The sequence below is a fragment of the Cyprinodon tularosa genome, unplaced genomic scaffold, assembly GCF_016077235.1.
Source record: "Cyprinodon tularosa strain WSP-4 unplaced genomic scaffold, ASM1607723v1 ctg263, whole genome shotgun sequence".
Classification (NCBI taxonomy): domain Eukaryota; kingdom Metazoa; phylum Chordata; class Actinopteri; order Cyprinodontiformes; family Cyprinodontidae; genus Cyprinodon; species Cyprinodon tularosa.
The window spans coordinates 694,402-708,902 of NW_024038967.1; the positions used below are offsets into that span (position 1 = coordinate 694,402).

At 34.7% G+C, this 14,501-nt stretch overlaps 1 protein-coding gene across 4 annotated transcripts in view; it reads left to right on the forward strand.

Moving 5' to 3' along the window:
* klhl13 (kelch-like family member 13) overlaps positions 1 to 14,501 on the forward strand; it is a 40,382-nt gene that overhangs the window by 12,507 nt on the left and 13,374 nt on the right. For 2 of the 4 annotated variants that reach the window (XM_038289093.1, XM_038289092.1), the window contains 3 exons: positions 6,177 to 6,242; positions 11,200 to 11,341; positions 12,873 to 13,005. In XM_038289093.1, coding sequence (XP_038145021.1) covers positions 6,177 to 6,242; positions 11,200 to 11,341; positions 12,873 to 13,005 — 341 coding nt within the window. The remainder of the gene's footprint in view (positions 1 to 6,176; positions 6,243 to 11,199; positions 11,342 to 12,872; positions 13,006 to 14,501) is intronic. The other 2 variants (XM_038289095.1, XM_038289094.1) reach the window with 1 other exon arrangement.

Sequence of the window (14,501 nt, forward strand, 5' to 3'; positions counted from 1 at the left end):
GGGGATCGCTTTTGGACTTCTTTTTGTTTTCTCTCACTGACTGTATATGAATTTCTTTGGGTGTTAAATACATTTTTACCATCATATCCTCTAGTAAATAGTCTGACTTGGAAATGGCTTTCTGAAGATATACACTTTCTTTTTTTAACATTGAGACTGGTGGGATTAAGGTTAATATAAAAAAAAAATTTCCTCTCTTTTTTAACAGATTGTTGCAAAGAAATTATGTGTGTCTGATTTGGCGTGTTGTTCTGCTGCCGATACCACTAGGAAAGGATTTTTATTGTTCCTATGAAAATTGATTTGGATCGGTTTCAAAGTCAGCCTAGAGAAATGGGGGGAGGGGGGGACTTTATTGTTCAAATTACATTAATCAGTTGAACTTTTTCTCCCTAAGGATCCTGATAGATGAATCTAACCCTGTCATAGTGCAGCATAAACCAAAATGCTAATATTATCTACACGGTTCCCAAAGGTCATTAAAATCCTTGAAGTGTTTGAATTTTTAAAAGTAAATTCAAGGCTTTGATCGACTGTTAAATAGTACGGCTGTCCAGTTCTTATATTGGTGTTGGAAATCAGCCAAAAAAAGGAACACTTTGCTTCTATCAACTTTTGTTAAAAGTATAACTCTTAACACCGTTAATACATGTTTATTATTATCATTATACATTAATAATACAAGGATGTATGATTCATGCTCAGTATCGGTTTTTGTTAAAGATATGAACAAAAACCATAAATAACCCTTTTAATAAACAGTTAAGTCTTTTTCTCATTAATTGGGTCTAAAACATGTTTATGATGAGATCCATTTATTGCTTTGTTTTCCATGACTTAATGTGAATATTGTAATGTTCACCAATACTAACATTAAATAAAGATTTAGTTCCTCTGTCTGATGTTTTCATGAAAACTACCCAACACTAAATGGTGCCTTACTGTGGAAAACATCTGCTTCTGCTTTCATAATGAGCTCTTTGTTATGGATTTATATTCATTTGTGTTAATCCTGCCCTGCGCGCACAAACGGTAAAGATTTAACTTATGGGGAAAATAGTTTTTGGTGTTTATTTATTTATTTATTTATTTTTGTTTGTTTTTTTTAGTTTATATATCCGTGCTTTGAATTGGACGTGAAATTAATCCTGATTTGTTGCCTCTTCTCATCAATGGCAACAAGTGCACGGGGATTTTTATTTTTTTTATTGAAAGGCTAGGGGTAGGTACAGACAGTCTCAAGTGGGTTTACTCAGGTACTCCCCTCATACACATTAACACACACTATCCTTTTCAAATCTATTTATGATGAAATGGAGTTTGCTTTCACAGAAAATAGTTTACCAGCCCAGATCTATCAGAACTGATTGAAAATAAAGCAGACGATGCATCATAGAGGACCGGTTTAAGTCTTTCATATCGAGTCTATTACATCAGATGGCTCATGTTTCAATATGAATAGCAGAGCACCAGCATAGGGAAGCCAGAAGTCTTTTAAAATCCCACAGATCTGAAGTAGAGTTGGTTTAATGAATAGCAGCACTTAGTTTAGAGAATATTAAGCTAAGAAAAAAAGGAAATGAAAATAGCTGGTCACTTCTTTCTATATACATTCACCTCTGTGTGTTTGTGTGTGTGTATGCATGTATATATTAGTTTAAAAACCAAATTCAAATCTACAGCAAATGTTGACACAAACTACGTTCGCTTTTCTTGTTTGTGTTTCAAGGAGGTGTTAAGTTTCTTGTAGCCCTCCTCATTAAGGACTAATGCCTGGTACTTTTTGGTATGGCGCTTGCATAGCTGCACACTCTGAGGTCATAATTAGCCTCGTATAATGACAGGTGTGCCCTGCCAGAACATTTGGGGTAATTAAATATGGAAATAAACTATAATAATGCTGACCTACGTGATTATAACATGATCTGCTACTCATCGAGCATCCCTATTTGCGGAGTGACAAATTAAGCTCCTTTGTATGCAGAGCTGTTCCTCTGCTCATGTGAATACAGGCTTCTGTTTTGCTGATATTTTTCATTTTCTTATGGGGTTTGCTTTTCTCCCACTACTTTGCTCAGATTCTGGATTCAGTCTTAAAGTAAATGTTCTCTTCTTATCCACTAATTTATAATAGCATTTGCTTTTGCAAAAGAAAAAGTTTTTTTTTTTTTCCCTACATTATTTTTTGAGACTGTTTATTTTGGCTGCAGCTTTTTTTTTTCTTTCTGAAGCTGTTTTTCTTTTGAAAATAACAGGATTTTGGCTCACTTCCATTTTCTTAAATAGGGTTTCTTGACATAACGGTTATATTGAAACTTAAAAAAAAAATAAAAAAATAAAAGTACACCAGAGAGAGTGAATGTATTTACTATGTTATTTTTGAGATGCTAAGATTTTTTAGAAATATATTGAGGAATACTTTTTTTTCCCATAATCCTCCCTACTATTCTATAAATTTAAACACAAAAAGACAGATCAAATGCAAATAAGATTCCACAAGGCCCTGAATATATCCTGTATTGATGTTGCAGCATCAAGTGTTGAACAGTAAATAAATAAAACTGATATATAGAGAGTGACTCAGAAGTCTAAATTCACAAATGTGGTATGATTATTTTAATGAGTAAAAATATAAGCTAAAATTACTCACTGGCGTGACTGATTATCGAAGCTATGTGGATTATACAGATACAAACAAACTCTGCACTTTGCAGAAAAACCATCAGTCAGAGCAATAATTAAGACAAAGTTTATTTTTACACCATATTTTAATAACAAAACAATTCAAAGTGTTGCATATAAACAACACATGATGGGGAACGTTTAGAGAAAAGTACACTGTAGTGGTATGGTAGGAAGAAATAAACGAAGTATTAAAATGATTATTGTTAAAAAAAAAAAAAAAAAAAAAAAATAAAACAGATTCATAAACTAAGAGGGGGAAGTGATGTGTTTAGATGACGCAGTCGAAGTCCAATCCAAAAATTTTTTTTTTACCTTGATTTAAAGAACTATGGTTTCACCGTCTGAGTTTCTGGGAGTTTGAACAAATTTAGTGGAGCAATAGAACTAAAATCTGCTTCTTGTTTGCTGATGCAATTTTAATCTGGGTATACTGGGTGGTTGGTCTACTGACAGCAAGTCTGTAATGTATTTTGAAGCTAAGCCATTTAGTGATTTTAAAGTCTGTTCACCGAGATGCGGGGGGGAGCCATGCAAAGGACTTTAGAACTGGGCTGTTCAGTCCACTTATGCCAGAACTGCACAAACAATAAATAATTTTTGTATTAAACTTTAAAACCTTTATCTGTAATTATGCTCTGCCCAAAACTCCTTAGGCATCTAATTTTTAGCATCACCCGGTTCAGATTCTGTTAATAACTTATATTGAGCACCTTTTTCTACCCCAGTTTTTTGTTAATTGACTAGTCAGCATATTAATCGCCAAGTAAAATAATGTTAGTTGTAGCCCCATATAACATTGTAGATTATAATAAATAAGTCAATAAATTGAGATAATCCACCCATAGGTTACAATTTTTTTTATATTGAGTATAATTGTTTGCTTTTTTCTCGGAGCAATTGTGTAGACCTTAACGAACGATAATCAGACCATCCTTATATTCCTCAAAGGTGTATTATAGAAGGAATATGAAGCATTCATTTTCATTAACAGTAGACAGCTTTGCACCATTTTCACAGATCTGTGGAACTACCTTTTTTTTTAGGACTTATAACACCGGTGAAAGTGACCTGCCGACAGCACCGTTCAATCAAATCATGGTAAACTGTCCTTCAACACTGCTGACATGAGTTGTGTGTTTCTCTTTGGTCAGAGGTTGGTCAGCACGTTGCTTTATTGCTTTTCTGTTGTCAGTGATTGAAAGGACTTTTCAGTATCAGAGCCTTTTATTAATCCGATAAAGAGACAAATGGGGATTTCCTCTCCAACACGACTTGCAATATCTCTTGATTGTTGGGGGTTTTCTCCTGCTGGGTTATACGTTCCTTAACTCTGCTGTCTAAATGTAGAAAACTCAGTTGGAAAACGTATGTTTTCATATTTAGTAAATTTATAAAAGAGTAAATGCATTTCCAATAAATTAGGGAGGGAAAGCTTTCTTTCCTCAGTTGTTTCTAAAGATCTTTGAACCAGATGAGGGAGAATTTCTTCCCAAGGTCTTTTAGGACACGTTTTCATACAGGGACTATCAACATCATTTTTGAGATGCCAAGAATTCCTCTTCGATCATCCTGGTCTGAGATTTGATTTTGACCTTGGTGTTGGAGTCGATTTGGCAAGTGTTCTTTTTTTAAATTTTTTATTTGATTGTTTTTTTTGTCCCTCTTTAACCCAGGAACAGTATCTGAACAAAATATGACCCTTTCAATTTGAATCGACATAAATTTAAAAAGTTTGATTTAGAAATGTTGTTTTAATTAAATTATTTTAGCAAAGCTAAAAGGACATGTTTGAGAATACCTTTTGAATAAATTAATAAAGTGTTGGATTTAATCAAAACAAAAAAGCTACAAATTGGATGAGTGTTTGTAAATTAAAAATTTTTTTTTGTTTGTTTGTTTTAAGCTAAACTCAAAAACATACGATCAGAAAAAAAAGCTTTAATTTGCTGAATGTTCTTAAATTGAATTCATACAGTAAATATGCTCTTAAGGTGGTTTACTTACATTTAGGCTAGGAGATGACTAGGTTAGATAAGGCTTAAACAATTTATCATTTCAAAGATTAAACTATTGTAAGAAAAAGTAATTAGTGTTTTGTTCATTTGTCTATCCTTCTATCAACATTTTAAAGTATGGCTTTTATTAAATTTTTATTAAATGAAAATCTATTTTAAACCAAAAATTTAACACCTGTCAGGGAAGTAATAACCTAAATAAAATCCCTAATCAGTAACTTTATAAGTATTTCAACCATTTGCACAACTCTTCGCTAATATATTATATATAAATTTTCTTTGTATAATATAAAAAGTATAGAAACTGTAATAAACATGATAAAAACACGACCATATAACCAAATTCCTGAGCAATATTCTAAAGAAACATCTTGAGAAAAAAGAGAAATGTCAAATCGCTGCATAGGTAATATTATTGAGATATTTTTATGGTAAAGGTATCGTACCAAACCTACTTTTGTTGAACAAAGTGCACAAAAACGGCAAAAGATCATCGATTTCCAGAAACTGCAGCCCTGTTTATGTTTATATCATTACTAGCTAGGGTTGTCACGATACTAAACTTTTCAACTCGATACCGATACTAAGTAAAATATTCGATACTCGATGCCATTTTCGATACCACAAAACAAGGACTCTAAAATTCAACAGAAATATTTTCATTACTAAAAAAAAATACAAGAATCAAATAAAAAAAACAATATGCTGTGCACAATATTAAGCAAGCTTGATAAAAAACTTACAAAATTAAAATTAAGTGTTCTTTCCTTGGCTATGTTTTGCACACATAACAATGACACTGGCCAAACCAGTTAAACAAAAATAATTCTCAGCAGCTGTACCTGTTACAAAAAAAGTCTGAAACTGAAAAATGCACAGAATTATTCAATCACACAGTGTTCAGAAAATGCATTTTCCACTATTCTGCACTTTAAATGGCTGTATCGATACTTTTGAAAACGAGTATTGTATCCGGATACAACGTTTCAGTATCGATACTTTTTTGAGTATCGATACTTTTGACAACCCTATTACTAGCTAAAGTTATGATAATGAAATGTTTCTAAACTGGCTATTGCATTAAGTTTTTTTAATAACTTTTAACAATAACTGAAAAACATCTTACTTTATTGCGAAAACGTTAGCTACCATAAAAATCTTACTACATTATTTGGAAGATGTTGGTTGCTTGGTGTGTTCCACATACAATTAATGATGTTGGCTGCTTTAAACCATCACATTTCAATTTTAGGCAGGGTTAACCAAATCTAATAATAGGGTGCGAATTTTGTGTTTTGCACGGTAATTTGTCTACATTTTGTCATGTTTTGATCATATTTGTATCGCTGATATTGATCCAAAGACATAATGATAGATTATTTAAATCTTTCATAAACCGTTTTGTGTCCGATTAAGGAAAGCATATAATTGATGCTGGAACTGTAGCTTCTGTCTCTCTTGTTTCCGTCCCGGCAGCCAGCAACACTCCTTTATGGTTTGGACAACCCACTCTCTCCTCACTCCGACTTACCACCTGACGGGGTAATTGTTCAAGTGCATTGCCTGTACTCTGTGTCACTGTGATTGTGACTGCTGTATCAGTGTCTAGTGGTAGTGTTGTCCAAAAGCTCCTGTTAGACTTAGTAAATCATCCCCATCTCTGTGTGAGACATGACCTTTTAACCAGTCCCACATTTAAGTGTTGGCCATCTTGTCTGTAGCAGATCTTGAGCACATTTAGTCAGACTACATATTTTTACTTGGGTTTTATTTACCTCTTGTGGAAGTACAATTTGTATCTTTGTGTTTTTTTGTTTTTTTTTTATTCTTTTTACCTTTCTGAATGTTAAGTGAAGCATGTCAAATGTCCATCCATCCATTTTCTCCAGCTTAGTCCTTGTCAGGGTTGTGGTGGGGCCTGTGCCCTATCTCCAGCAGGTTTAGCTACTGCTTCACTGAACATCATTCTCACTGTATTCCCAGCACCATTTGGATTGTATTCCTCTTGGAATCAAATATTAATTTGCATTATTTAACTCTGGATCTTTAGCTCTTTTATTGCTTCCCTGCTTTACTGGGAGGTCCTAACTCTTTACTCTCTCTAATTCACTCTCTGCACACATGTGCAGTATAATAAATCCATTGTTTTTGTAAATGTACAGAGAGAGCTTGATTTACTTAAAAAAGTTTAATAAATAACAAATTGTAAGTAAGCAGGATGTGGTCAACCAAAGATAACTACTGGCCTATGGAAAAAATAAAAATGTATCACGAAAATAAAAACATCACTCTACATCTTTAAGATTACCTTGGAGGATCGCAATACAAACTTGCAAAAAGTTTTTTTTTCCCTTCCTAATCCCCGTTTTATTTATCAAGGTTAATTCAATTCTGAAATATTTTTCATTTCTTTTTACCGACTAAATAATTGGGGTGTAAATCACTGTCTTTATCGTGATGTTTCACATCAATTTATTTGAATGACAATATATTTTGTAAATGAAATTCAATTAGAAACTCTGCTCACTATGATGCCTTCTTATAAAACAGTCCAACTAGGGCTTCTGGAGCCCTGTCGCTAAGCTTGCTTAGCTTGGGCGTGTAATTTGGAGAGGTTATATGCTTTCATATTAGCCTCTATTCCCCAGAATGCCATGTGGTTCTCGATTCAAGTTTATGAAAATAAGAAAATGTTTTCGGACGTTGTCGGACATCGATATTAGTGTCTATCACAAGATGTTTTATTGGTCATTCCTACATCTAACACCATCAGTAGCAACAGACAGAAACCTATTTATTATAAACAGATTACCCGTTCTCATCACGATGTGGTGTGGCTGTAGCTAGCATTTCCTAGATGACGACTTTGATCGGAATATTGGCAATGATTTTCTCCACATCCCTACAACAATTACTGATGCTTTTTTTTTTTTTTTTCAACTACGGTAACGTGAAAGTAACCCTCCCCAAAATACTGTTTTTGTTGTTTTGCTTCTTCCAGAATAAGGCTACAATAACAAGCTGATGCCAAGGTAGCATACTTTGAAAATGGAACAACTCTTATGATAGTAAAATGGGGTGCCCCCCCTTTTTTTTTTATACTTTGATGTACCAACTGATTTTCAGCTACCTTTACTGCATTGTGCAGCTAGTGGAAGGGGCACAGCCAAAGGGATATATTGCTTAAATATACTGTATAGTCCTATTCTGACATTTCAAGTCGTCCGATACCAATAAAAATAATTTCAGTGGCTTTAACAGTAACCCTCTTTGCATCTAAAGGGAATAAATAACTCTTTAAAAGTACAGAGAACCTCTTACAGTGTTCAGAATCCCTCTCAACTGTTCAACCAGGCGAGGATTTTAAATTACTTCATTATATAAATAGTCCATTCAAAAAGCATTAGTCTCTAGCATCTGACGAACACTGCCTGCTCATAGGCCTGTTTGAAGACTCCCATTTAAAACCCTGCTGAGCAAGTCATTTGTGCTGAGAATGTTTAATGGAAACCAGGCCAATCTTCACATGAAAATGAACACTTTGAAAACCACCATGCAACATTCATTGACTACTGTTATCTCTATGAGCTCCTTTTGGGAATAGCTGTAATAATTTAAGCTTGGTTTTTATCCACTTTTTATACACGTCCTGTTTGAAAAACCTTTTATTTAGAAAATACATCGTTTCTAAGCAAATTGTTAACAAGCTAATGGATAACCTTTTTAAATTGGCTTAAAAAATTAAAAATTAAACTCATAAGCTCATCCTTTTTAGCTTTTTTGCTTTCAGAAAAAGGATTTTCTTACTCAAATAAAATGTGATTTTTATTTTTAAAAATCAGTTAAACAGCCATGGCAAAGGTCGACCTGTTTGGGTTCCTTTTTAGAAGAAAAATTAACTTCATGTAGCAGATTGTTTGTTCATACATTTTTTTTTCTTGTTTTGTACGTACTGTAATGAGGAGGATAGTCCCTCCGGAACAGTATGATCATATTCACACATTTAATCTCTGAGGAGCAGTTAGACTTTGCAGCAGGTTACATCACATATTGAGGTCTTACTGGGATCACAGTCTTTATCCCTTTAAATGCTTTTTGCAATGCCGTCATGGAAAACAAGAACCTGTGGATTATGAAAAACACAGCAATATCTATGCTTTGGACCCAAAAGGCCTTTACTGGATTTTAAACAGCTTTGTTGTGATGTTAAATCCTTGCATGTTAACCACACATTTCAGTCACAAGAATTTAAAAAATATAAATTCTTTAAAAAAATAGTTTAGTTGTAGAGTGCGCTTCATGGCTCATTAGTATTCTGCTGGAGTCCGAGGTGTTGCCACATGCTAAACGGCAGCAGTATGGTAGGTTTATCATCACACCTCTCACACTTTCTTCTTTCTAAAACGAGAGCTTTCAAATTAGACTTTTCATTTAATTAAATTCTTAAGAAGGCGATGCTTGCTGAAGGGTGCTGCATAGCAATATTTAACGAGACGACTAAGACATTTGCTCAGTGTGAACAGTTTGAGAGCAATAAAAACCATTTGTATCATGGCTAATTACAATAAAAACAGATCTTATTTCCACTGCTTTTAGAATAGACATTATTGCCATCATTTTCTAATAGTTATTTCTTAATTGGTTAACAAAGTCAGGGTAAAAGAACACTACTATGATGATCAAATATCAAAAATTTCATGGGAAACAGAAACGGATCAAACAATGTTACCAGTGTAGGAAAAGAAGTGAAGGAGTATAAACACCCAGGTGTTTACCTGGACAAAGGATGCAACCATGAAGTTGTCTAAGGGAAAGAATAAGGAGGCTGTACTTTTTAGGAAGCTTTTGTCCATCGGTGTGTGTCTGTGATCTCTTCTGCAATCATCTGTTGAATTAATAAACTTATCAAAAATGGATTTGAAAAGCTGCCTGATTTTGTAGTTTTCATAAGGGATAGAAAATGGGTAACTTATGGTATTTGGAGAAACCCTTTTTGGATTTAAAATGGCATTGTCATATTGTAGGCCTGTACAAAGACAAAGGAAAAACATTTGGCCTTGTTTAAGTAAGGTTAAGCAAATAAAGCATCCATCCTGATGCTGTTTGATAGTCATTTTACAGCCTAAATAGAATTCCAGAACCAGGTGCAATGATAAGACACAAACAAATGTGTGCACTATTTGCTGGCAGAAACGCTATGAGAAATCAAGATGACAGCTACCTAATAGAGCCAGACTGTCCTCTGCCTCAGCGTGTCCTCGGCGTGGTCTAAGGGCCAACCTGAAATGGATCTGGAGGAGTCTTCTGGTTTCTAGCAGCTGTGATAGAAAACCCTACACACACACACCTGCTCTGTTTTTGTTTTGTTTTTTTAATCAATCCATTTATAATATAGTTTTCCCTCCGATAGTTCCTAATGTGTACAAGCATCGAAAATGAAGCAGCAGAAGCTTTTTTTGCTTCTTCCAGCACTTAAGGGCTGAACGTAGCAAAAGAATAGTGTTGCTCTCTCTTGTATACGTATTAGTAAGAAGGTTCAGTCAACATCCTCCACAGCTTTAGCTTTTGTTTTTCTCACTGGATGTTGGACTTTTATTTATAATTTCTAAAATACGACGTGCTAATTTGCTTATTCCCATTACTTCCTTGTTTATCCACCATGCATATGCACAGTATCGTTTCCCAGGTCAAGCAGTGCTGTTATTACAATTTATCAATCTTTAGTTACTAAAAAATTGAGCAAACAAAGTTGAAAACACAAAAGTAAAGAAAGTAAGCCAGCAGGATGTGGTCCTTTTTGAGAACAAGCATTGTATGCAACCGGAGTGAGTTGGCATATACATTTTTAAAATGTCATGTATTATGACTATGTAATTTTAAATGAAGAAATGTTGATCCCATATAGGGATTCTCATAGTTACTTTTCCCCTGGGAAATGTCATGTAGCCCAAATTATTCAAACTACTTTTTAAACCATGCTGTTATGTTTCTGTTTTTTTTTTTTTTTTTTTTTTTATTCTTTATGCAAATGGTTTTAAAGGTGCACATTAAAGTAAATTATGTTGATCTTATACTGTTTACGCAGTGAAATAAAGGTCTTTCTAAAGGGCTGTTTGTCCAACTAATGCTTTTATAAAAATCATACACATTTTTAAAGAGTTTTGCAGATTGGAAAACCTTTTACTACAACAGTTACCTCAGGCTTGTGTCGCTAGTTTGAGCAAATGGGCTGCCTTTTTGTTTGTCTTTTGATATTTGGTGTGCAGTTAAAGGGACCCCTGCCATTAGAGTGGTAATGTGTAGCAGGAGAAGGAGAACAACTTAAAACTGAGTGAGGATGAAACTGAGATGGAAACTTTGAGAGGATCAAAAACGGGACCTTTTTATTCTGTACTGAAAAGCGGGATGGGATTCCGTTGATGCTTCTGTAGCCCGTCAACTTTTTTTGTTTTTTTTTGTTTCAAGAGTTTAAGGCTTAAGATGTATTATTCTCTCTCAGATCCCTCGTGGAGGACGACGACCCTCACATGAAAGTCGCTCTAGGCTATGGGGAAATGGGCATCCCGGCTCACCTTCAGGCATCGAAGACCGGAAACACGCGATTCTTCACTAGCAATACGCACAGCTCTGTGGTTCTTCAGGTGAGCACACTCTCTGGTTTATGCAAGAAAATTATGCGAATTAATTCTCCTTCTTAATTACAGCAGGTTTAATTAGGGGATTTATTTGACTGTTGGTTGAGAGGCAGTGATCTCTGTATTACATTATACGATAGATAGAAACGATGCATAATCTTAAAATAACTGCCTCATCTACAATATCTGCATGCATACTTGTCAGACTGTAGAACAGGCAGACTTAGGTTTACATTTTATTTTTCTCAACAAAGAGGCCTGTACCTTTGAGAAAAGAATGCAAACATCTCCTAAAAGATTATTTAAAAGGAATGTAAAGTAGAGGTAGTTTGAAACATCAGCCAGTTGATATTTTGACATATATTTGCTATTTTTTTACTTTGTCTTGCAACGTCCGCTTGATCCTTGCATTCGCTGAGACATCAGTGCATTCAGAAGCCGTGCCTAAAAATCACATGAAGAGCATTCATTTCGGCTCTTTTTGCTATTCATTGTTAATGTTGAATTTGGTTTAAGACGGGTTTGAATCACAGATCCACCACCGTACCTGGATAAGAGGACCTTTATTACATATATGCTTTTTCCTTTAAAAGCTCTGTTTTAGTCAGACTCTCTATCCTTTCTCTGCATTTTTTACCTTTTATTGTCGTTAGGCATTAAAAGACTTTCTTTTCTGATATTACTCCTGAACTGGTTGGCATGTAAATGGTATGTGATGGTTGTCATGGAGACTTGGTGACCCCATGGTAGCAGTGAACATTCAAGATGAAAGTATACATTTCTCTAATGTAACTCTGCTTCAATTACATTTCATTAGGTGTTTTATTTTTGTACATTTTAAATAAATTGTTCTACTGGTGTGTTTTTTGGGAATAAATGCTTCCCAACTAAAGGCTAGATTTATTTATTTATTTTTTATCTGGTTGTCTTTTCATATTGATGGGTAACCCTGTATGTGGGTGAAATGAAGGACAGTCTGAAAATGTGGTGGACCATGATCTTTGCTGCAGTGGTTGTCCTTGGTCTTCAGTGTTTTTTCTAAATTAGAAGCTGTCTGCCTTTTTTCTTTGCTATTCATTAATCTTTTGCTGTCAAAGCACAATAGGGGGATTATAATGATTTGTTTAAGCCTATCTTACCTCCTGATCCTGGAATCTATTTCTAGTGACGAGTTTTGATGCATATTTTCTCCAGTGATTATAGTGGTTTATGTTGCTCGAACACTGAGTGGTTTTCAGGCTGTTTGTACGATCTACCAAAACCCTTGTTTCATTTGATACAGTAGATAGAAAAAAACAAGTGTGCATAAGTTAGTGCAATGTCAATAATTCTCTTGGGAGATGACAGAAATGGTGAGTTAAATTTACTTCAGTCACCAGGAGCTTCGGTTAGCACGTGATCTTCTTGGTCTGTTATTGACTAAGCTAAGGAGTCACTGGAAAGGGGGGGCACTACTTAATTTAGGCCCCCTAAGCTGAAGCCAGAAACACTTCCTGCTGCTCGTATAACTCTCACCTCCCTTCCCTTTTGGATTTAGGGATTTGATCAGCTGAGAATAGAAGGTTTGCTGTGTGACGTGACGCTGGTTGCTGGGGACGGCGATGAAGCTTTTCCTGTTCATCGTGCAATGATGGCCTCATCCTCCGACTACTTCAAAGCTATGTTCACAGGTGGGTCCTATAAACCAGAGAATATGCTCACAAATAAGCAAATGCACATAATGTATTTATGTTCCCTTTGTTTTTTTGTTTTGTTTTCTTAAATTACTCCCAGTTAATGTATTAGTCATTATTTTGCATTGATGTTCCTTGTAATTGTTTCCCCATAGAGAAATAAATGTTTTGGTTTGTTTACCTTCTGCTCAAAAGAACTTTTAACAGCAACAGAACTTCAAACATCCTTTAAACGTATATATCATGTCTTTGGTTCCTGTCATATACTTAGATTCCCTCTGATTGGCTGAACTGTTTGTTTTTCTGGCTTTCATGTTGAACTTGGAGATTAATTTAAACTGTGGAAATTGGGCCTCATGGATACACTTTTAAATAGTTTATCCTTAATAGTTTTGTTAATGGTGACAGATGGTTATCCTATTGCACTATTAGGATTAGTGCAATTAATAGAGTACAGTTAATTTATATAGCGCCAATTATTAGAAAATGTTGCCTTAAAGAATTTCCCCAGACAGAAAGCTCTGCTTTCTAAACATAAGTATACAACAAGCCTGATGGTTATATACATCCTAGATGTATGTTAATCCACACCATTGTATACCACAGACATGAACGTTTAAATTTTAGAATATTAAGTTGTTAATACTTAAATATAAATATTCAAACTATCCCCTTATGTGCTCAGCTTTTCATTTTTATACACTTTGTGAGCAAGAAATTCAAACAGTAGTTTAAATGTATTCAGTTCACAGAAATCCGATTCAAAACCCTTTATATAGCCTTATATAACATAAATATATATAGCAATAATGTATGTTGTCAGGTTTTTATTCGTTTTAATTTTAGGCATTTTTATCTGCTTAGTATTAGTGTAAACTGATGAAGTAGACCCAGACTGAGCGGTGCCCGTCATGCTGTGTGTTGATCTGCAGCCTTCTGTTCTCTCTACATTGTCCGTATATGAGCACAATGAGCTGGTTCCATAGCTATGTATAGCTGCTATAGCTTGATCTATATGTGTCCGCATAGCTTCACACATTTGTGGGTGGTGACAATAACTCAATCTGCGTTTCCAAGGAAAACTCTGATCCACAGATAACACTGCAGTAGGGATGAAAAGCATAAAGGAGTTATGATATTGCAAAGCTTTTGTTAAATATTGGAATTGCAAAGAAGATTTTAACCCTAATTTTCCCAAAGGATATATATACCCACACAAACACTGCCTTAAGCTCTTGCTCACCTTGGTCTGGTGATCAGTGAAGGTCTATCAATGAACACAGATGTTATCTGCATTGCAGCTGAGATATTTTAACCGCCTAAATATTGCACCCAAGCAGATCCTTGCAATTGTATTAATGCACATCAGATGAGCTAGATATATAATCGATAAATTGTGCAGTTCCACTGCCTGATTTAGCCATTTTTAAAGCTGCAGGGAGAGTAAAGATGAATCCAAGCTTCTTTGCAACACAGATCTGCAGTTGCTGTTT